General features: G+C 44.5%; 1 protein-coding gene across 1 annotated transcript in view; it reads right to left on the bottom strand.

The window, feature by feature from the left end:
• LOC112255745 (AT-rich interactive domain-containing protein 1B-like) overlaps positions 1-23,737 on the bottom strand; it is a 231,755-nt gene that overhangs the window by 170,543 nt on the left and 37,475 nt on the right. The window contains exon 3 of the mRNA XM_042325452.1: positions 12,803-12,982. Within this exon, the coding sequence (XP_042181386.1) occupies positions 12,803-12,982 (180 nt within the window). The remainder of the gene's footprint in view (positions 1-12,802; positions 12,983-23,737) is intronic.

Raw genomic sequence — 23,737 nt, 5'->3', positions numbered from 1 at the left:
CAGCGTACTGTACGACACAGGAGAACAGCATACTGTACTACACAGGAGAACAGCGTATTGTACTACACAGGAGAACAGCGTATTGTACTACACAGGAGAACAGCGTATTGTACTACACAGGAGAACAGCGTATTGTACTACACAGGAGAACAGCGTACTGTACTACACAGGAGAACAGCGTACTGTACTACACAGGAGAACAGCGTATTGTACTACACAGGAGAACAGCATACTGTACTACACAGGAGAACAGCATACTGTACTACACAGGAGAACAGCGTATTGTACTACACAGGAGAACAGCGTACTGTACTACACAGGAGAACAGCGTATTGTACTACACAGGAGAACAGCATACTGTACTACACAGGAGAACAGCGTACTGTACTACACAGGAGAACAGCATACTGTACTACACAGGAGAACAGCATACTGTACTACACAGGAGAACAGCGTATTGTACTACACAGGAGAACAGCGTATTGTACGACACAGGAGAACAGCATACTGTACTACACAGGAGAACAGCGTACTGTACTACACAGGAGAACAGCATACTGTACTACACAGGAGAACAGCGTATTGTACTACACAGGAGAACAGCGTATTGTACTACACAGGAGAACAGCGTATTGTACTACACAGGAGAACAGCGTACTGTACTACACAGGAGAACAGCGTATTGTACTACACAGGAGAACAGCATACTGTACTACACAGGAGAACAGCGTACTGTACTACACAGGAGAACAGCATACTGTACTGGAGAACAGCGTACTGTACACAGGAGAACAGCATACTGTACTACACAGGAGAACAGCGAGAACAGCGTATTGTACTACACAGGAGAACAGCGTATTGTACTACACAGGAGAACAGCGTATTGTACGACACAGGAGAACAGCGTACTGTACTACACAGGAGAACAGCGTATTGTACTACACAGGAGAACAGCGTATGTACTACACAGGAGAACAGCGTATTGTACTACACAGGAGAACAGCGTATTGTACTACACAGGAGAACAGCGTACTGTACTACACAGGAGAACAGCGTACTGTACACACAGGAGAACAGCGTACTGTACTACACAGGAGAACAGCGTATTGTACTACACAGGAGAACAGTGTACTGTACTACACAGGAGAACAGCGTACTGTACTACACAGGAGAACAGCATACTGTACTGGAGAACAGCGTACTACACAGGAGAACAGCGTACAGGAGAACAGCGTATTGTACTACACAGGAGAACAGCGTATTGTACTACACAGGAGAACAGCGTACTGTACTACACAGGAGAACAGCGTACTGTACTACACAGGAGAACAGCGTATTGTACTACACAGGAGAACAGTGTACTGTACTACAGGAGAACAGCGTACTGTACTACACAGGAGAACAGCGTACTGTACTACACAGGAGAACAGCGTACTGTACTACACAGGAGAACAGCGTACTGTACTACACAGGAGAACAGCGTACTGTACTACACAGGAGAACAGCGTATTGTACTACACAGGAGAACAGCATATTGTACTACACAGGAGAACAGCGTACTGTACTACACAGGAGAACAGCGTACTGTACTACACAGGAGAACAGCGTATTGTACTACACAGGAGAACAGCGTATTGTACGACACAGGAGAACAGCGTACTGTACTACAGGAGAACAGCGTATTGTACTACACAGGAGAACAGCGTACTGTACTACACAGGAGAACAGCATACTGTACTACACAGGAGAACAGCGTACTGTACTACACAGGAGAACAGCGTACTGTACTACACAGGAGAACAGCATACTGTACTACACAGGAGAACAGCATACTGTACTACACAGGAGAACAGCGTACTGTACTACACAGGAGAACAGTGTACTGTACTACAGGAGAACAGCGTACTGTACTACACAGGAGAACAGCGTAGTACTACACAGGAGAACAGCATACTGTACTACACAGGAGAACAGTATTGTACTACACAGGAGAACAGTGTACTGTACTACAGGAGAACAGCGTACTGTACTACACAGGAGAACAGCGTATTGTACTACACAGGAGAACAGCATACTGTACTACACAGGAGAACAGTGTACTGTACTACACAGGAGAACAGTGTACTGTACTGTACTGTACTACACAGGAGAACAGCGTACTGTACTACACAGGAGAACAGCATACTGAACACAGGAGAACAGTGTACTGTACTACACAGGAGAACAGCGTACTGTACTACACAGGAGAACAGCGTACTGTACTACACAGGAGAACAGCGTACTGTACTACACAGGAGAACAGCGTACTGTACTACACAGGAGAACAGCGTACTGTACTACACAGGAGAACAGCATACTGTACTACACAGGAGAACAGCGTATTGTACTACACAGGAGAACAGTGTACTGTACTACACAGGAGAACAGCGTACTGTACTACACAGGAGAACAGCGTATTGTACTACACAGGAGAACAGCATACTGTACTACACAGGAGAACAGTGTACTGTACTACACAGGAGAACAGTGTACTGTACTACACAGGAGAACAGCGTACTGTACTACACAGGAGAACAGCATACTGTACTACACAGGAGAACAGTGTACTGTACTACACAGGAGAACAGTGTACTGTACTACACAGGAGAACAGTGTACTGTACTACACAGGAGAACAGCGTACTGTACTACACAGGAGAACAGCGTACTGTACTACACAGGAGAACAGCGTATTGTACTACACAGGAGAACAGTGTACTGTACTACACAGGAGAACAGCGTACTGTACTACACAGGAGAACAGCATACTGTACTGGAGAACAGCGTATTGTACTACACAGGAGAACAGCGTATTGTACTACACAGGAGAACAGCGTATTGTACTACACAGGAGAACAGCGTATTGTACTACACAGGAGAACAGCGTATTGTACTACACAGGAGAACAGCGTACTGTACTACACAGGAGAACAGCGTACTGTACTACACAGGAGAACAGCGTACTGTACTACACAGGAGAACAGCGTATTGTACTACACAGGAGAACAGTGTACTGTACTACACAGGAGAACAGCGTACTGTACTACACAGGAGAACAGCGTACTGTACTACACAGGAGAACAGCGTACTGTACTACACAGGAGAACAGCATACTGTACTACACAGGAGAACAGCGTACTGTACTACACAGGAACAGAACAGGAGAACAGCATACTGTACTACACAGGAGAACAGCGTATTGTACTACACAGGAGAACAGCGTATTGTACTACACAGGAGAACAGCGTATTGTACTACACAGGAGAACAGCGTACTGTACTACACAGGAGAACAGCGTACTGTACTACACAGGAGAACAGCGTACTGTACTACACAGGAGAACAGCGTATTGTACTACACAGGAGAACAGCGTACTGTACTACACAGGAGAACAGTGTACTGTACTACACAGGAGAACAGCGTACTGTACTACACAGGAGAACAGCGTACTGTACTACACAGAGAACAGCGTACTGTACTACACAGGAGAACAGTGTACTGTACTACACAGGAGAACAGCGTACTGTACTACACAGGAGAACAGCGTACTGTACTACACAGGAGAACAGCGTACTGTACTACACAGGAGAACAGCATACTGTACTACACAGGAGAACAGCGTATTGTACTACACAGGAGAACAGCGTACTGTACTACACAGGAGAACAGCGTACTGTACTACACAGGAGAACAGCGTACTGTACTACACAGGAGAACAGCGTACTGTACTACACAGGAGAACAGCGTACTGTACTACACAGGAGAACAGCGTACTGTACTACACAGGAGAACAGCGTACTGTACTACACAGGAGAACAGCGTATTGTACTACACAGGAGAACAGCGTATTGTACTACACAGGAGAACAGCGTACTGTACTACACAGGAGAACAGTGTACTGTACTACACAGGAGAACAGCATACTGTACTACACAGGAGAACAGCGTACTGTACTACACAGGAGAACAGCATACTGTACTACACATAGACATAGACGAGTAATGGGAGTGTCACAGAGAGACAGTGACACCTCCAACAGCCAAGCTGTGTTGAATCACACACTGGCTAGCTGATGGAACCTCTCATCTCTGCTTTATTGTGTGTGTGTGTGTGTGTGTGTGTGTGTGTGTGTGTGTGTGTGCGTGCGTGCGTGCGTGCGTGCGTGCGTGTGTGTGTGCGTGTGTGTGTGCGTGTGTGTGTGCGCGCGCCTGTTCCTGATGATTCTTGAGGGGTGTATTTTTAGCGTTCATATTTAAAGCTGAGGATGTGAAAATCGCGGCGTTTAAAAATACAAACACGCGTCTGTGTACACAAAGCACGGCACATCAGAGACACGACAGAGAACAGGGACAGACAAAGACAGGCAGGCAGAAGAGAGGAGAGGAGAGGAGAGGGAGGGAGAGCGGGAGGGAGGGAGAGGGAGATGCGGGCCATCCATATTCATGGCTCCTGCACGTCATTAGCACAGACAACAATGGCACTTCGGATTGGGACGCCATCATTTAAGCAATCAGCCAGCTGAACAATAATACAGGAGAGAGAGAGAGAGGAGTTGCCAGGGAGAAACCGCCAGCTCTTATTAAGGGTTGTAATGCAGAAAATCAACTAGATTGCTTATAAACTGGCAGCTTGGATCAGACAGGACTGCTAGACGATACAGCAGTCTCTCTACAGTAGGAATAATAACAGACTGACTGACTGGCAGACTGACTGACTGGCAGACTGACTGACTGACTGGCAGACTGACTGACTGGCAGATTGACTTCACAGCTTTTGTTTAGTGTAAAGGATAATATGTGGTGATCTCTTTCCAAACGATACGCTTCTGCCTTTGTGCATGCGTCCATACCTGCGTGTGTGTACATGCACGTGTGTGTGGAGAAGGCCTGTAGAGCAGCAGAGCCTGTCTCTCCAACCATCACCCAGCCCAGTGACAGAGAACCAGCCAGGGAGGGACCTCCCCCTCTCCTCTCCTGGGATTTTAATTGATCCATTTGTCCAGATCTGTTCTACTACCATGTCCTTCAGATTGGATTCTCACCAAACAGCAGCCCAGAGCAGTGCACCAATCCGTCTGACCTTTATCACAAAACCCCCACTAGAGGGAACACACACTACCCCCCTGCCACCCCATGTCCCATCCCGTCCTGTAATATCAGCTCCCTCCCTCCCTCCCTCCCTCCCTCCCTCCCTCCCTCCCTCCCTCCCTCCCTCCCTGCGTCCCCCTGGGAGCAGTCTTGATGTGACAGTACTGTATTAACTGAACATGTCATTGGTACTGCTTGTATTCTGACTTGTCATTCAGCTGTGGAGAGGAATCAGATGAGACTGTCTCTCTGTGTTGTGATCCCGACAGACAGACAGAGACAGAGACAGAGACAGAGAGACAGACAGACAGACAGACAGACAGACAGACAGACAGACAGACAGACAGACAGACAGACAGACAGACAGACAGACAGACAGACAGACAGACAGACAGACCTCAGATGGACCATTCAGAAAAGGCCTCTGTCCTTCCCGCTGGTTCTGTCCCTCATTTAAACAGTGTGGAATGATATATGGATGCCAGAAACCTGCCGTCTATGTGGGTAAAGGAAACATAGTATTCACCAAAACTAGTACTGTATTCCATACAGACGTTGTTGCCCTTGTTCAAGGATGGCAGAACAATAGCACTGTTGGCAGTCTCATCAGTGATTGTCCAACAATTCTGTGTGCATCCGTGTATTTTTCAAAACTCTGTGTGCTGGAACATTTAGTGGCATTTCTAACAATTGTTGTGCTAAATGAGGCCCCTGGGGTGCATAGTGCTGAACACTATCCTTTCCAGCGTGATTAAGATTGTCCTGACCCTTCAAAAAAACACCTACCATTTGCATTTGAATCACAATGGTACAAACAAACATAAATCAGAAAAACACGGTGGCACATTCCAGTCACGCAATTAGCAAGTGTCAGTCAGCGGAGAGGTGAAAACACACACAACTAAAAACACAATCCAACTGACAAAAAAAATGGAACCAACCGTTTTTCTCCTATTCTCCTTTTTTTCTAAACTCATCAGGCTTAAGTGCTTGTTACGGGCAGCCAACGGGACCGCTGTGTTGGTTGCCGTGGCGCTGGCGCCTAGCGATACGCAGGGACATTTAGAGGACTCTGATAAACTATGCCATTTAAAAGGTTACGACAATTAAAGCAGCTCCCGCAAATTACAGTGGCCAGACCTTTACCACGGATGGGTCTCCCTTATCGCCCGGCACCCGGCTCCCTCTACCATATGCCCTCTCTCTCCCAGGCCCGCCCTCCCTCCCTCTCTCTCTCTCCATCCACCCCCCTCCGAATTGTAGCAACGCTTTTATGATCCAGTTAATTAACGGTTCTTAGCTAATATTCAAATGCTGACCAATTAATGACATTGAACTTTGAATGGCCCTCCATCCCTCCCTTCCCCCTCTCCCAGTCAGTTGTTGCCGTGGCATCCTCGAGTGCGGTGCGCTGGGCGACGTGTTATCAGCGGCCATGATTAAACCGGCGGTGGCAGACTGGTGGACGGTGGCAAGAGCAGGAGTGGCGATGAAGACGAGCAGCCAGCGAAGGTGACTGTGTTTTAATTAACCTTTTGTCATTAGGTGATAGAGGAGAGAGAGAGAGATGGGAACACAGCAGAGCAAAGCAGAATAAAGCCCAGCAGAGCAGAGTACAGCAGAGTACAGCAGAGCAGAGTACAGCAGAGTACAGCATAGCAGAGTACAGCAGAGTACAGCAGAGCAGAGTACAGCAGAGTACAGCAGAGCAAAGCAGAATAAAGCCTAGCAGAGCAGAGTATAGCAGAGTACAGCAGAGTACAGCATAGCAGAGTACAGCAGAGTACAGCAAGGCAGAGCAGAGCAGAGTACAGCAGAGCAGAGTACAGCAGAGTACAGCATAGCAGAGTACAGCAGAGTACAGCAAGGCAGAGCAGAGCAGAGTACAGCAGAGTACAGCAGAGTACAGCAGAGTACAGCTGAGCAGAGTACAGCAGAGTACAGCATAGCAGAGCAGAGTACAGCATAGCAGAGCAGAGTATAGCAGAGTGCAGCAGAGTGCAGCAGAGTACAGCAGAGCTGAGTACAGCAGAGCTGAGTAGAGTACATCAGAGCATAGTAGAGCAGAGAAGAGTAGAGTACAGCAGAGCTGAGTACAGCAGAGCAGAGTACATCAGAGCTGAGCACAGTAGAGTAGAGCACAGTAGAGCAGAGTAGAGTACAGCAGAGTAGAGTACCGCAGAGCAGAGTAGAACAGAGTACAGCAGAGTAGAGTAGAGCAGAGTACCGCAGAGCAGAACAGAGTACAGAAGAGTAGAGTACAGCAGAGTAGAGTATAGCAGAGTAGAACAGAGTACGTCAGAGTAGAGTGCAGCAGAGCAGAGTACAGCAGAGCAGAGTACAGTAGAGCAGAGTAGAGCAGAGCAGAGTAGAGTACATCAGAGCAGAGTACAGCAGAGCAGAGTAGAGCAGAGTAGAGCAGAGAAGAGCAGAGTATATCGTTGTACAGCAGAGTACAGCAGAGTACAGCAGAGTAGAGTAGGGGGGCTACAACCCCTCAGAGAGACAACAGGAAGTAGTTGGGCGTAATACAGGAAACAGGAAACCGCCATAGAGATCAGCAGTCTCACAGAGGAACAGACCGGACACTTTCACTAAAGAAATGAGGGGCAATGCAGTAAAATTCTCCTTGGTGAAATCTTTGTGTGTCACTCCTGAGAGTGACACCGCTTAAGGTGTAACCAATCGATGACCCTGCCTGGTAACATTGTGAACAACATGACAAATCCCCACATTGGAGTAGTCCTGTCACACTTTGCCTCCTTCAGTTAGATAAGGGCCCTAGATAGGAACAGGACATGGATGTTTCAATCACTACACACTATCCCAGCTAGCTACCTAGGAAAATAAAAGCATGGCAGCCCGAGAGGGAAAGGTGTCTATCTGCCGAGGAAGCAAGTACACAGTTGCACACACACACACACACACACACACACACACACACACACACACACACACACACACACACACACAGTCACTTGAGCAAACAGTCACACACACACAGTCATGCACGCAAACACACAAGTACACACACACACACAGTCACTTGAGCAAACAGTCACACACACACAGTCATGCACGCAAACACACAAGTACACACACACACACACACACACACACACACACACACACAAACAAAGAGAATCGCCTTCCTAGCAAAGTAGGCAGAGAGGAACGTGTATTGTGTTAACAAAACTGATGGACAAAGACGAAGAAGAGTTACTGACAGACAGCAAAAAAACGGTGAGAGACGGGTGAGCAACCCTTCAGACAGAGAAACTGCTATTATGAGTTCGAACAGCAATTCATCAAAGCTGCAATGTAACTTTTTGGGTGAGCTGACCAAATTCACAAAGAAATGTGAGTTATAGATCTGTCATTCCCATTGAAAGCTAGGCTAAGAAGATCTGTTCTATGTGAGCTATTTCTATGCTTCCCGTTCTTAAGTTTTGTTTTTGTGTCATTTCTTTTGGTTTTGTACACCAACTTCAAACAGCTGAAAATACAATATTTTTGGTTAGTGAAAATATATTTAACAGCGGTTTAGATGGTACAATGATTCTCTACACTTATACATTGCTTGTTTTGTCACATAAACTGTAACTATTCTAATTTCAGCAACCAGGAAACGGCAGAGCGATTTCTGCATATTGCACCTTTAATTGCTTGAGAATATAACAAAGACCCAGGGTTTTCATTCCCCTTCATCACGACAGATGCATTTCTGAGATGTTCTGAAGTAACAGCTTTGACGGGTCAGAACCAGAAAGCCTTTCGACCATCGCCAGGGTTATGCCAGTGAAACACACCCCAATAAACAGCACACTTCCTCTTCAGGGGGATATAAAAGAAGGATAATGGTCGTGTTTCTGTCGTGAACCTTGGGTTTCGCAGCCAATATGATGGTCAGAGAAGCTGCAATCACTCAATCAAGTGAAGGAAGTCCTTAGGTGTTGAGTGGAACGGCTAACCTCCCAAATCACACAGGGTGGAACTTCCCTCCTCTGGTAACTAGAGGTCATGAGAGAGGGTACACAACCACAATAACATCCTAATCTCTCTCACAGTGCTTTGTGTTTGTGTGTTTCCACTGATCGGCACAGAAAGCTGTGAAAAGGTCAAATGTTGACCTTTCTTTATGATTGGGCGCTGACACGAGACAAGGATTTCACACAGCCACAATAGCACCGGGGTGACAACGGTGGTACTCTCCCTACTGTAATTCACATACACACGCTCGCTCACAGGTCGGTTTTTATATAGTAACCTTCCAGAAATTATCATCCATCTTTACCCCCTGCCTTCTTAGACCACTCTACATCCTCCAATGGCCTAAAAATATTTGACACTAAATCTTTAGAACCCTACATAGGTCCGGAGGCTGTGTGCTGTAGAGGGCTGTTTGCTGGCTGGCTCAATCCAAAAAGCCTTGAGCTTGGCTGGCCCACCTTACCCTGCTCCAACCTGCAGTCTGGAGACACTACAGGCCTAGCCAGAAGAGAAGAGACTCAGATAAAGGATTTGATTAATGAGTCTTTGAGGAGGAAGAAGAGAGGGAGCAAGATAGAGAGAGAGAGATAGCAAGAGAGAGAGAGAGAGAGAGAGAGAGAGAGAGAGAGATAGAGAGATAGCAAGAGAGGGAGAGATAGAGATAGAAGAGAGGGAGAGAGAGAGAGAGATAGCAAGAGAGGGAGAGAGAGAGAGATAGCAAGAGAGGGAGAGAGAGAGATAGCAAGAGAGGGAGAGAGAGAGAGAGAGAGAGAAGAGAGCAAGAGAGAGAGAGAGAGAGATAGCAAGAGAGGGAGAGAGAGAGATAGCAAGAGAGGGAGAGAGAGAGAGATAGCAAGAGAGAGAGAGACAGAGAGGGAGAGAGAGTGAGAGAGTGTTGACCTTGCAGCCAACATTGAGAAAGCCTCAACTGGACTGTGTAATCCAAAGTAGTTGAAATGCAACCAGAGTTGTAAAAGGGGCAGAAACACGCAATCCTTGACTGACTGCATTCTCTCTCTGGCCGTATCCTGCAGAACTCAGTTCTCACTAAAATCCTGGAGCGCCCCCACACTGACTCAACCACATCTGTCTGTGTGTGTGTGTGTGTGTGTGTGTGTGTGTGTGTGTGTGTGTGTGTGTGTGTGTGTGTGTGTGTGTGTGTGTGTGTGTGTGTGTGTGTGTGTGTGTGTGTGTGTGTGTGGCAGACCTGGGATAACTATAGTTTTAGCTGTGCTTTGTGGAAAGTAACTATTCCAAGGGAACAATTGTTACTTTGGAGGTGACTACAACTATTTGAATACAGACCTGAGAATGTGACTACTTTTCAAAACTATTTGAATACAGACCTGAGAATGTGACTACTTTTCAAAACTATTTGAATACAGACCTGAGAATGTGACTACTTTTCAAAACTATTTGAATACAGACCTGAGAATGTGACTACTTTTCAAAACTATTTGAATACAGACCTGAGAAAGCAACTACTTAAATAAAATATTGGAATATAGATCTCAGAGGTGACTACCATTCTGAAACTATAGGATTGGCCGCCTTCAACTAATGGCAGGGCTGTATTTGGAACTGCATGTTGAAGATAGAAAAAGAATGAATCTATCTCACAGTCGAATTTGATCTACGCAATACATTTCTATCTGAACATTTTCATAAATGTCCATTCTCCTGAATGTCCATTGCCCCAGGTGTATATAATCAAGTCAAACCAATCAACCAATGATATTTTGTACAGAGAAGTATAAATGTGTTGCTAATGTATGACTCTTTCAACATGTCACTGAAAAGGTAGAAAACTGCAATTAATTGTATGATACCTGAAAATACTTCAGAGGGAGGCATCTGAGGGTAAGTGTTATTTTTCAAACACACACTATATCAGGCGTATTCAACTCTGACCCTACGAGGTCCGGAGCCTCCTGCTTTTCTGTTCTACCTGATTATTAACTGCACCCACCTGGTGCCCCAGGTCTAAATCAGTCCCTGATTAGAGGGGAACAATGAAAACAAGCAGTGGAACTGGCTCAGAGGTCCAGAGTTGAGGGCACTATACCATCTTTAAAGGGATGCTTTACTCATAATGCTAAATGACATGATTTTCAACCTAGCGTGGCTGTAGTTGATTCAAGACAGTTTTGGGATATTTACTTTCCTTGTGACACTTAATAGCCATATTTTGTTACTGCTAGAATTCTCATTAATACTTACCTTTAAACTGTTCTTGTGCCTGTGTAATAAAACAAATGACTTTTGGAGCAACATTTTACTAGCGTGTTGTTGCATAAAACTGACCAAAGGTAATTGCATTTGAATTGCATAGCAGCAAAGAACAGAGTTTTTGTATCTACTGTACACAAGAGGAATACTGACTATTCCTTACTCCACTTATGTAATAACTACATTAGTATGCAATTATAAAGCAATTTCCAATGTCCTGTGTAACAACAATATTGCTATTGTCATAATCAAAGTTACTACAAATGTATAGGGAACTGGATGTCAAGTGTTACTGCATTACCTTATGTCACTCATTATGAAAATACATTTGTTAGTCATTTTGAAGCTGCAAACGTGGTTTTACTCTAATGTTACTCTAATGTTGAGATGAATGCATGTCCCTCGTATGTAATTCTAGGCTATAGGCTCTATCGAGAATTCATACCTAAGAGCCCTCCAAACCAGGGTTATGATAAATGTATTTAGACTCATTTAACTAACTGTTGTAGTTTTTGGTTCTTCATCAAATCTTTGGCCGCTATCCAATAAATATTTGTTTGTTTTCAAATAACGTGCGTATATACATTGAGTGTGCAAAACATTAGGGACGCCTGGTCTTTCCATGACATAGACTGACCAGGTGAATCCAGGTGAAGCTGTGATCCCTTATTGATGTCACCTGTTAAATCCACTTCAAATCAGTGTAGATGAAGGGGAGGAAACAGGCTAAAGAAGCATTTGTAATCCTTGAGACAATTGCGACGTGGAGTGTGTATGTGTGCCATTCAGAGGGTGAATGGGCAAGACAAAATATTTAAGTGCCTTTGAACGGGGTATAGTAGTAGTAGGTGCACCGTTTTGAGTCAAGAACTGCAACGCTGCTGGGTTTTTCTCGTGTGTATTAAGAATGGTCCACCACGAAAAGGACATCCAGCCAACTTGACAACTGTGGGAAGCATTGGAGTCAACATGGACCAGCATCCATGTGAAACGCCGGGGCCTGGACCTTGCAGAGTCCATGCCCCGACGAATTGAGGCTGTTCTGAGGGAAAAGTGGGGAGGGGGGTGCACCTCAATATTAGGAAGGTGTTCTTAATGTTTTGTACACTCAGTGTATATTCAAATAGCTTCAAATATGATTTGTTTTTCTGGACCTGTATTCGACTATCAAAGAAAATAGTTGCCTAAACTATATATGACAACCTTGAGTATTTGAAAAGTTGGTATTTTCAAGGTCTGGTGTGTAGTGTGTTTGAATGAAAGTAAAGTAGAGGAAGCAGGGAATGCCAGAAATAGCCCATATGAATAATCTGGACGACAAATCAAACCTCCGGGCCAGAGCCAGACTCTCTGCCCACACACACCACAAGAGGTCTGTGTGGGAGCAAAGTATTCTGGGATAACAGAACGGGATGAAGTGTCCCTTAGACACTGATCTTCAGTCTGTTTTACATTTACCCCCTCTCTGACTGTAAGTGAGGTCTTACCTGCTGGGGTGGGGCGCGGGAGGCAGGTAGGGGGTTGTGTGGGGGCGGTGGGGTTCTGCTGGGGGGGGCTGAAGTAGGATCCCGGAGGTGTTCCCTGCTGCTGCTGGCTGTATCCTCCCATACCCTGCTGGCCGTACTGGGGGGGAACCTGCTTGAACAACCAATCACACAATAGTTAGAGCAGCTAGCACCTCCCCTCTGCTGGAACAACCAATCAGGCATTAATTGACCCTCCTTCCCCAGAGAGAGCATTCCGATGAGCCTGGATCCACCTCTATGCTTCAACCAGGTCCTCCATCTATTCCTGGTTGACTTATGGCCACATCATGTTAGCAGCTCTGTTTCAACTGTGACAAACCATTCTAGCCATGCTCCCCTGCCAACTCCAGTCACAGAGCAACTGGGGTCTTCACATGTCCCATCTCTTGCCAACCCCCTCTCCCTCCCTCCATCCGCTCTCCCCCTGCCAGAACACACATAGGGAGGGGGACAGACTGTATAAGTTGTTCTGTTTTGTGAGCCCAGACCAGGCCATAACTGTAATAGAGGAAACATGGCTGAGAGAGAGCAGTTAAGACTCACACTACCTATGGGCTAGGTATTCCCAGAGACACATTGTGGTTTTCATTACACTAACACAAGGCTACTAAGTGTGTGTGTGTGTGTGTCTTTGTTTTGTCTGTGTGTGTATTCACAGAAACGTGTCCATAAATGTGTATTAGTTTCCCCAACGTGTGCCAACACCACTGGGCTAATCCGTGTATTGTCCCAGTGTTGATCCCTCCGTGTTGGGCTTTATGGCGACATAATGAAAGGCTCTCTCCCTCCTCTCGGAGGATTTCCTCGATGTCGTGGTGATGGGAGCCAGGAAAATAACTGCTGTTGTCTTTGGAATGCACGAGTAGCTTCCCCAACCCGACCGCCCCGCGTGCCATCAAACACAACCCCTTCACTACAATCTTTCGTTTCATCCCTCCATCCCTCTTTCCCAATGTTGAACTCTGCTTACGTAACACGTTCTAATGAGCAGCTGCCCCAGCAAACGCACACATGCATCACGCGGTTTACTCTGCCCCAGAAATCCAAACATTTACTGCTACCAGTCAGTGTAGTCTGACGACACTTTTCTTGCCATGTTTTCCTTGAATCGTTTTCAGCCCCAGCCACGAGCTTGTTAACCGTTGTTAAATGTGGCATAAGTGGCCATTTCAGAGCATGTATTCATTCCTGAGTTCCACTGTACAAACTGATGTAAGGCAGGGGTCTTCAAACTAATATTGACCAGAGGCCCCTGCCCAGGAAAACCAGGGACCCCCCCATCATAAAGAATTTAAAAAAATGTTTTATCAGGTGAATGATTATGGCAAGGAGAAGTCATCAACATTTTTAAATTAATACATTTGGGAGATAGTTATAATTGGAAGAGGGAGCGTCAACTCTAATATAACTTTCTATGTCATAGGCTAACTCGAACGCATGAACCCTAACCCATTTTCGCTAGTAGCAGCTGTTTAGCTTGATAAACAAAGGTTAGCCATGTGTTGGCAAAAACTAATGTCCAAGTCAAGAAAGCTTACTAGTAGATAGTCACACTTACAGTGACTGGTATTCGTGGGTGCTTTTTTTTAAAGCCTATGTCAGATACTCCAGTGACTGTAACTGTATCCAATGAGTGTACTTTGCTCAATATTAGGAGTTGAGAAATAATTTTAACATCATTAGAAGGAAGATATTCCTGTGTCACAACAGGCCATGACCTGGAGTCCCATAGGGCGGCACACAATTGTCCCAGCGTCGTCCGGTTTAGGGGAGGGTTTGAGGGGGGGCTTTACTTGGATCATCACGCTCTAGCGACTCCTTGTGGCAGGCTGGGTGCCTGCAGGCTGACTTCGTTCGTCAGTTGAGCGGCGTTTCCTCCGACACATTGGTGCAGCTGGCTTCAGGGTTAAACAAGCAGGTGTTAAGAAGCGCGGCTTGGCGGGACATGTTTTGGAGGACTTATGACTCGACCTTCGCCTCTCCCGAGCCCTTTGGGGAGTTGCAGCGATGAGACAAGATCGCAAGTGGATATCACGAAATTGGGGGTAAAATAAATGAAGATATTCTCCTATTTTCTTCTGTAGGTACTGTATGTAATTCAAAATGTGTTTTGTTTATTCTGTTACTAGCAATATTAATAAAAACTTTTAAATAATTTATTTGCGGACCCCCTGTAATAGCTTGGGGGCCATGGACCCCAGTTTGAATATCCCAGATGTAAGGAGTTCTCAGAGACACACGCACGCTCCAAACATTTTCACTTGAAACGCCCCTCCCTGACACAAGCAGGCTCCACAAATAACTGATTTATTTTTAGGATGCTGATATTACTGTGATCTCACCAGTAACAGTCGCTATGAGTCTGTTTCAGATCAAAGTGGGAGTGTTCAGAGTTGATCCTTTAAATGAGCGTGGGAGTGACGGTCCACCCAAACCCTCTTCATAAAGTTGATAAACCAGTGGTAAAACAGGCTGAAACCCGAGCAGGCCAAAGACCAGGTCAGTACGCACCTGATACTGTCCAAAGTGCACAGTCTAATATATTGGAAACCTAACGGACACGTTCATTTGTAGATGTTATTTGTTTTTATGACTGCCGCAAGATGAATTGCCTCTGAGGACGTTAACGTTTTCTGAATCTGAATTCTGATGTTTTGAGTATATATTTGACATGGCTTTTGTGCGTATGTGTCCGTGCGTGTTCTACGCGTGTGTGTCTGATCTCACTGCGTCTACTGAGCTTAATGAGACATCCCACGTTCAGTCTGTATAAAAACACACACATATACATACACCACGCATATTAAATAGATTCTCACACACATGCATTAACAAACACAAAAAAAGACAAACGCACACTATTTAGCCTAAAAGCAATTCACACACACACACACCCCATTAAAGCCAATGAGAACCAGGCTCAACACTATGTTGACGATCCTTCCCTGTCTAGTCATTGTCAGGCGCTAACAGACAGGACAGGTTTGGTATCGAGGCTTATCCTCCATGGTGATTCAGCCCTGATGACAACCGTGGGCTGCCTGCTCCCTTCCTTTCTATAGGACAGACAGATCAGATGAGACAGAATTAAACCTCAACAAGCAGCAACCTGTCTGACTGCATTAGTTGCGTTTATAGGTAGGTCTACTCTGTGAGCTGAAATGTTGCTATGCTAAACCTCTTTTCAGGAGGCCTTGTTGTAGTGATAATAGGCCTATGTATGGTGGGGCAAGTACTACACTACACAGTAGTATGAAGAACACTGTCATAATAATATCATGTGTAGTTATGCCATGGTATTGATTGGCTCAGCCAGGAGGAGGAGAAGACAACATACAGAAGCTCATGTTTGCATTCAGGTGTGTTTCCTGAGAGCTTAACAGTGTGCTACACTGGACAAAAATATAAGCGCAACATGTAAAGTGTTGGTTTCATGAGATGAAATAAAAGACCCAGAAATGTTCCATACGCACATAACGCTTATTTCTCTTCAATTTGGTGCACAAATTAATTGTTTTACATCCCAGTTAGTGAGCATTTCTCCTTTGCCAAGATTATCCATCCACCTGAGCGGTGTTAAGAAGTGGATCAAGAAGTGGATTAAAGAAGTGGATTAAACTGCATGTTCATTACACAGGTGCACCTTGTGCTGTGGATAATAAAAGCCCACTTTAAAATGTGCAGTTTTGTCCCACAACAGAATGCTACAAATGTCTCAAGTTTTGAGGGAGCACAATTGCATTTGTATCTATTTGAAGACACAGAAATGCCATGATGAGATCCTCAGGTCTATTGTGAAGCCCATTTTTTTTTAAGGTATTTGTGACCAACAGATGCATATCTGTATTCCCAGTCAAGTGAAATCCATAGATGAGGGCCTAATGAATTTATTTCAATTGACTGATTTCCTTATATGAACTGTAACTCAGTAAAATCTTTGAAATTGTTGCGTTTTATATTTTTGTTCAGTGTACAGTATGAATGAGAATATGTCTGTTATAGACTAGACAAGCACCACACAGTATCTGTTCCAATATTTGCTGAGTCCTGCAGACTCTCTCAGTCAATAACGCACAGCCGTATGCAATAAAGGTGAAAAATACAGATCCTAAAACTTAACAGTACATGAAAGACGGGTGTTCATAGAAACAGACAGCCTTTATGTTTTGTGACGCAAATAATTCACCATAAAATGTAATACTGATATCATAAAATCCAAGGCTCGGGCTTCAAACAGGAAAAACGCAGACCAATAAAAAAAGGGCAATGCCACAGAAGAATCCAAACAAACCATCAAAAACATATGAAAACAAAAGTCATGAGAGAACGAAGCCAGAAAATAGACAGCCATCACCACGACAACCCATTTAGAACCCTATGGGGGGATAGAAAAACCTGCTTGTAATTCAATTGGGCCAATGAGCATATACAGAATTTTCTTAATTCTATCGTTGTGGCGATACGGCTGGATGGCAACTGGGCTGTTGCCAGAGCACAGGTTGCCCATTTGAGTGACATATGGATCCAACCAACCAGAGCGGTGTTGGAGCCGTAAGCAGCCAGAACAGACATGATGGGAATACAGAGGACTGTATTAGCATTAGCACGCTAACGCCCTCGCTACGGATCACAACACTGCAAGCACATCAGAGACAGAGGGAGGGTGGGAAAGAGACAGGGAGACGGGAGAAGGCTAAGAGAGAGGGTGGGGAGAGGCAGAGAGAGAGAGGGAGACCAGAGATTAAGAGAACTGGACATCACCAGCAACACCATAAGCTACAGTACAGCTAGGCTAATAATACACCATGTCAATGCAGAATGGGTACATTGAGCAAGCTAGCAGGGTTGCTGCTATCAAAGGTTATCAGTTTGACCTCAGATGAAACATCATTGACTTTCTCAATGCCAGGTGTGCGTACTGAGTCAACCTCATAGACAGAGCTGTTAACAAAGGTTATCAGGCTGCTTCTAGATGAAAGCCCCATCAGCCAGCAACGCCACGTCAGGTGAGGAGCTGATACGATTAGGTGTTTCTCTGAGTAAGCACTATAGGCTGGTGATGTGGAGCCGCGGTAGATAAGTGCATGATTTCCTTTTCATTTCCCCCTGCATGAGTGTGTGTGCGTGCCGGAGTGGCAGTGAGCCCCAAAATGAGATGCGGCCGGCCCGCTGAGGCGATCAACAATCTGGGCTCATGATTAAACATAGAGGAGGGAGATTACATGGCCTACCGTGGCTGCCAAGGTGACTAACCTCCAACTGCCTCCATTGATCTCCACTCTCCCTTCTCTCCTCTCTCTCTCTCTCTCTCTCCCCTCTTCTTCTCTGTCTGTCTCTCCGCTTTTCTCGACCCCACTTCTCTGGCTCTCTTGATTTCTGTCTCTCCATCGTGTTCTTTCCTTCTCTCCCTTTCTACTCTGCCTCTACTATCAGCAGTGCAATTACTAATGCATTAACAGTTTTTTCTGACCACATTTACTGACCAAGAAAAACCCTGAGCCCTAATTGTAGTCTATAACATGAGCCCAGAGTTTTCCCTATACCTATAACTGATGCGTTCATGTTACACAGGGGGTTTTCTTTAATGAAAACTTCTCTAATGTAAAACATGTCAAGTGTGGTATTCCTCAAGGCAGCTTTCTTGACCCTTTACTGTTCTTTATTTTTACTAATGATCTACCATTAGCTTTGAACAAAGCTCGTGCGTCTATGTACACTGATGATTCAACATTATACACATCAGCAATAACTCAGGCATATGTACATGTACTGATGTGTGGGTGACTGTCAGCAATGTGTGTAAATGTCAGTAGGGCCTTGTTTTATGGTTCTATTGTTCTTATTTAACATTTATGTAGTTCTGTCCTTGAGCTGTTCTTGTCTATTGATGTTCTGTATTATGTCATGTTTCATGTTTTGTGTTGGACCCCAGGAAGAGTAGCTGCTGCTTCAGAAACAGCCAATGCAGATCCTAATAAAATACTGCAGGTTGTTCCATTCTATTTCATTGAACAGTTTAAATCAACAGTGCTACAGCCTGAAAGGGACTCATATTTACCTGATGACACACTATCGACACTAAATCTGCAGCTTGAATGCAGCCTGAGACTGAAACTGGCTGAGTGGGAGCTAATAGTATTTCATTGATTGAGGGAATTTGACAGCGTGTGGTTGTATTGTATTGTTCTCCTTTAGCCTTGGCTCCTGTTTCCCTCTGTTCAGAGGCTGCTGTGTGTGTGTGTGTGTGTGTGTGTGTGTGTGTGTGTGTGTGTGTGTGTGTGTGTGTGTGTGTGTGTGTGTGTGTGTGTGTGTGTGTGTGTGTGTGTGTGTGTGTGTGAGAGAGAGAGAGACACTGTGCTGTGCCTCTGCTCTTTTCTAGCACGCTTCAATCGATGGATAAAACCTGGGCAGGCAGTTAGCTGTATCGTTGGTCTTTATTGCTAACTGGCTGTAGTATGGTGCGGCTGTGTTGTTACAGGGGCTGTAATGGAGATGTCTGAGGAGAGAGGAGAGGTTAATACCGCTCTGTAATGTGTAAGCAGCACCGTGCACCGCCAAGCTCTGGGCTGGTGCCACCGATTCAAATGTTTTCCCCACTAAACTGCTGACCCCATTCTGAGGCCAAGAAAAATAGGGAGAGAGAAAAAACACTCAAACGAAAGAAAGGAGATGTGAGCAGAAAATGTTTGAATATGCCCTGGTCTTTAGGGAGGAGGAATTTCGCCTGTGATCCAGCTAGGAAAGGAAGGAGGGAAGGATTTCCCAGTCTCTTTAAAGCCTGAGGGGGAGACTTTAAACCTCCTTACCTCTCCTCTGACCCTCTACCCCCACAATATCCTGGAAATACTGGAAATCTTTGGGAGTCAACCAATTTCACAGAGAGCTATCTTAAATTCCATTTACATGTGACACAAAGCATCAATCAATTTTAAAAGAGTAACAATACCCCTGATGCTAGAATGTTATCTTGGGCCATTTTAATTCAATTTTCTTCCGTTCTCTTTTTAAAGTTCTCTTTTATCACCATACAGAGTGTAGAGGCAAGCTATAACTTGTGTCAATTACTTTTCAACGCTGTGAATGCAAACCACACATTGCTAGTCAAACACGGCACCATATCATTAGTGGTTGACATTAGGACAGCAGATTATACTGCTCATTGCCATAGAACACACTGCTAGATTAGTGACTGTAAACACTACCGTAGTCATATAAAGCTGTAGTAAATGATTTTCACATTGACATTGTGACCTGTGGAGTTCCATCAGGCGCTACTGGAGTGTGACCAGCGCAGAATGGATGGCTGTTCGGGTCACTGTGTGTCAAAAGATACACGTCAAATAACACTATCTGATGCGTCAAATAACCTTTTCATTTGAGTCGTAAAATAGCTAAATATATTATATAATTTGAAAGCGCAAGCCAAGCGCCACCACTACCGTCAGTAGCACTGTTGAAGCTGTCAACAAAGGTCTGCAAACAAACGCACACAACAGCCTCTAATCATGCATTTGCCAAAATCGCGTTGGCAAAATGCCATAATTTGTTCGACATAATGGGAAAACGGCTCTGTGAGCATTTGAAATAAGATCAGGATCAAACAAGCAGGATAGAAAATGTTAGCTAGGTAGTACAACATTTTCCCCAACCTACCATCCCCGAGGCAGGGGAGAAAGGATGGCGATACTGCTGCTTCTGCCTGCCAGCCAGCCACAACCCAAGCAGTTGCACCTGATTTATCCTTGCTATTTTCCAATTAAAATCAGACTTCAGTTCATGAAAATAAAGAGCTAGCTAACTAGCTAGATAGCGAACTAAACAACCTAGCAATATTGCCCCAAGAGAGTTTCATATTCTGACTACTGGCTTGACCAGAACGTCCCCAACCATCAACCAAATATGAATATTGTTTTATACATTTGATGGATTAAGATGAACAGTTGAAGTCAGAAGTTTACATACACTTAGGTTGGAGTCATTAAAACTCATTTTTCAACCACTCCACAAATGTATTGTCAACAAACTATAGTTTTGGCAAATCGGTTAGGACATCTACTTCGTACATGACTGTAACGGCAGTTGGTGGAAGAAGGTGAGGACCAAGGTGCAGCGTGGTACATGTCCATGATTTTTATTAGAACCGAACACTAGAACAAAAATTATCAAAGCAGCACAAACGAAACAGTTCTATCTGGTGTAGCCACACAAAACAGAAAACAACTACCTGCAAAACCCATGTGGGAAAAAGCTACCTAAGTATGGTTCTCAATCAGAGACAACGATAGACAGCTGCCTCTGATTGAGAACCACAGGCCAAACAACAAAGAAATACAAAACATAGAAACTGAACATAGAATGCCCACCCTAGTCACACCCTGGCCTAACCAAAATAGAGAATAAAAGCCTCTCTATGGCCAGGGCGTGACAATGACACAAGTAATTTTTCCAACAATTGTTTACAGACAGATTATTTCACTTACTATTCACTAAATCACAATTCCAGTGGGTCAGAAGTTTAACACTAAGTTGAATGTGCCTTTAAACAGCTTGGAAAATTCCAGGAAATGATGTCATGGCTTCAGAAGCTTCTGATAGGCTGATTGACATCATTTGAGTCAATTTCAGTTGTAACTCTGCATGTATTTTAAGGCCTACCTTCATGGGAAAATCAAAAGAAATCATCCAAGACCTCAGAAAAAAAATTGTAGACTTCCACAAGTCTGGTTCATCCTTGGGGGCAATTTCCAAATGCCTGAATGTACTACGTTCATCTGTACAAACAATAGTATGCAAGTATACACACCATGGGACCACACAGTCGTCATACCGCTCAGGAAGGAGACGCATTCTGTCTCCTAGAGATGAACGTACTTTGGTGCAAAAAGTGCAAATCAATCCCAGAACAACAGCAAAGGACCCTGTGAAGATGCTGGAGGAAACCGGTAGAAAAGTTTATATATCCAGAGTAAATGAGTCCTATATCGACATAACCTGAAAGGCCGCTCAGCAAGGAAGAAGACACTGCTCCAAAACCGCCATAAAAAAGCTAGACTACAGTTTGGGAACAAAGATTGTACTTTTTGGAGAAATGTCCTCTGGTCTGATGAAACAAAAATAGAACTGTTTGGCCATAATGACCATCGTTATGTTTGGAGGAAAAAGGGGGAGATTTGCAAGCCAAAGAATATCATCCCAACCGTGAAGCATGGGGGTGGCAGCATCATGTTGTGGGGGTGCTTTGCTGCAGGAGGGGCTGGTGCACTTGACAAAATAGATGGCATCGTGAGGTAAGACAATTATGTGGATATATTGAAGAAACATCTCAAGACATCAGTCAGGAAGTTAAAGCTTGGTCGAAAATGGGTCTTCCAAATGGACAATGACCCCAAGCATACTTCCAAAGTTGTGGCAAAATGGCCTAAGGACAACCAAGTCAAGGTATTGGAGTGGCCATCACAAAGACCTGACCTCAATCCTGTAGAAAATTTGTGGGGAGAACTGAAAAAGCGTGTGCGAGCAAGGAGGCCTACAAACCTGACTCAGTTACACCAGCTCTGTCAGGAGGAATGGGCCAAAATTCACCCAACTTATTGTGGGAAGCTAGTGGAAGGCTACCAGAAATGTTTGACCCAAGTTTAAAAAAATGTAAAGGCAATGCTACCAAATACTAATTGAGTGTATGTAAACTTCTGACCCACTGGGAATGTGATGATAGAAATAAAAGCTTAAATAAATCATCCTCTCTACTTCTGACATTTCACATTAAAATTAAAATAAAGTTGTGATCCTAACTGACCTAAAACAGGGATTTCTTTTACAAGGATTGAATGTCAGGAATTATGTAAAACAGAGTTTAAATGTATTTGGCTCAGGTGTATATAAACTTCCGACTTCAACTGTATTTAGCTACTGAAACAGATGTCATTTTGCTTTGTTTTTGCAGATCTTTGGGGGAGAAAATTGGGTGACAGGGGGATGACATTGTTTGCATCCATCAGCTAGCTAGTTTGTTTTCTGACCAGCACTGTCCCAGAGCTTGGGGAATTGTGTTGCTCATGCAGGTGTGTCAGGTGTGCGAGACAACTTTACCAGCGTCATAGCATACGTACCAGTGAAGCACTGTGACATATGAAATACGAGTGATTATCAGCAACCATCACTCCTGTGTTCCAATGGCACGTTGCGTTAGCTATTCCAAGTTTATCATTTTAAAATGCTAATTGATCATTAGAAAATCCTTTTGCAATTATGTTAGCACAGCTGAAAACTGTACTGATTAAAGAAGCAATAAAACTGTCTTTCTTTGGACTAGTTGAGTATCTAGAGCATCAGCATTTGTGTTTTCGATTACAGGCTCAAAATGGCCAGAATCAAATACTTTTCTTCTGAAACTCATCAGTCTATTCTTGTTCTGAGAAATTAAGGCTATTCCATGCGAGAAATTGCCAAGAAACGGACGCTCTCGTACAACGCTGTGTACTACTCCCTTCAGAGAAGAACACAAACTGGCTCTAACCAGAATAGAAAGAGGAGTGGGAGGCCCCGGTGCACAACTGAGCAAGAGGACAAGTACATTAGAGTGTCTAGTTTAGAAACAGATGCCTCACAAGTCCTCAACTGGCAGCTTCATTGAACAGTACTCGCAAAACACCAGTCTCAACGTCAATAGTGAAGAGGTGACTCCGGGATGCTGGCCTTCTAAGCAGAGTTGCAAAGAAAAAGCCATATCTCAAACTGGCCAATAAAAATAAAATATTAAGATGGGCAAAAGAACAGAGACACTTGACAGAGGAACTCTGCCTAGAAGGCCAGCATTTTGTACACTCAGCGTATTTAAGCCAGTCTAAATGCAAGACAAACAGTGGAA

Source organism: Oncorhynchus tshawytscha, linkage group LG08 (genome assembly GCF_018296145.1).
Source record: "Oncorhynchus tshawytscha isolate Ot180627B linkage group LG08, Otsh_v2.0, whole genome shotgun sequence".
NCBI classification, from domain to species: Eukaryota; Metazoa; Chordata; class Actinopteri; order Salmoniformes; family Salmonidae; genus Oncorhynchus; species Oncorhynchus tshawytscha.
Note: the sequence above shows the minus strand (reverse complement) of the source record. Positions and strands in the feature narration are given on the sequence as shown.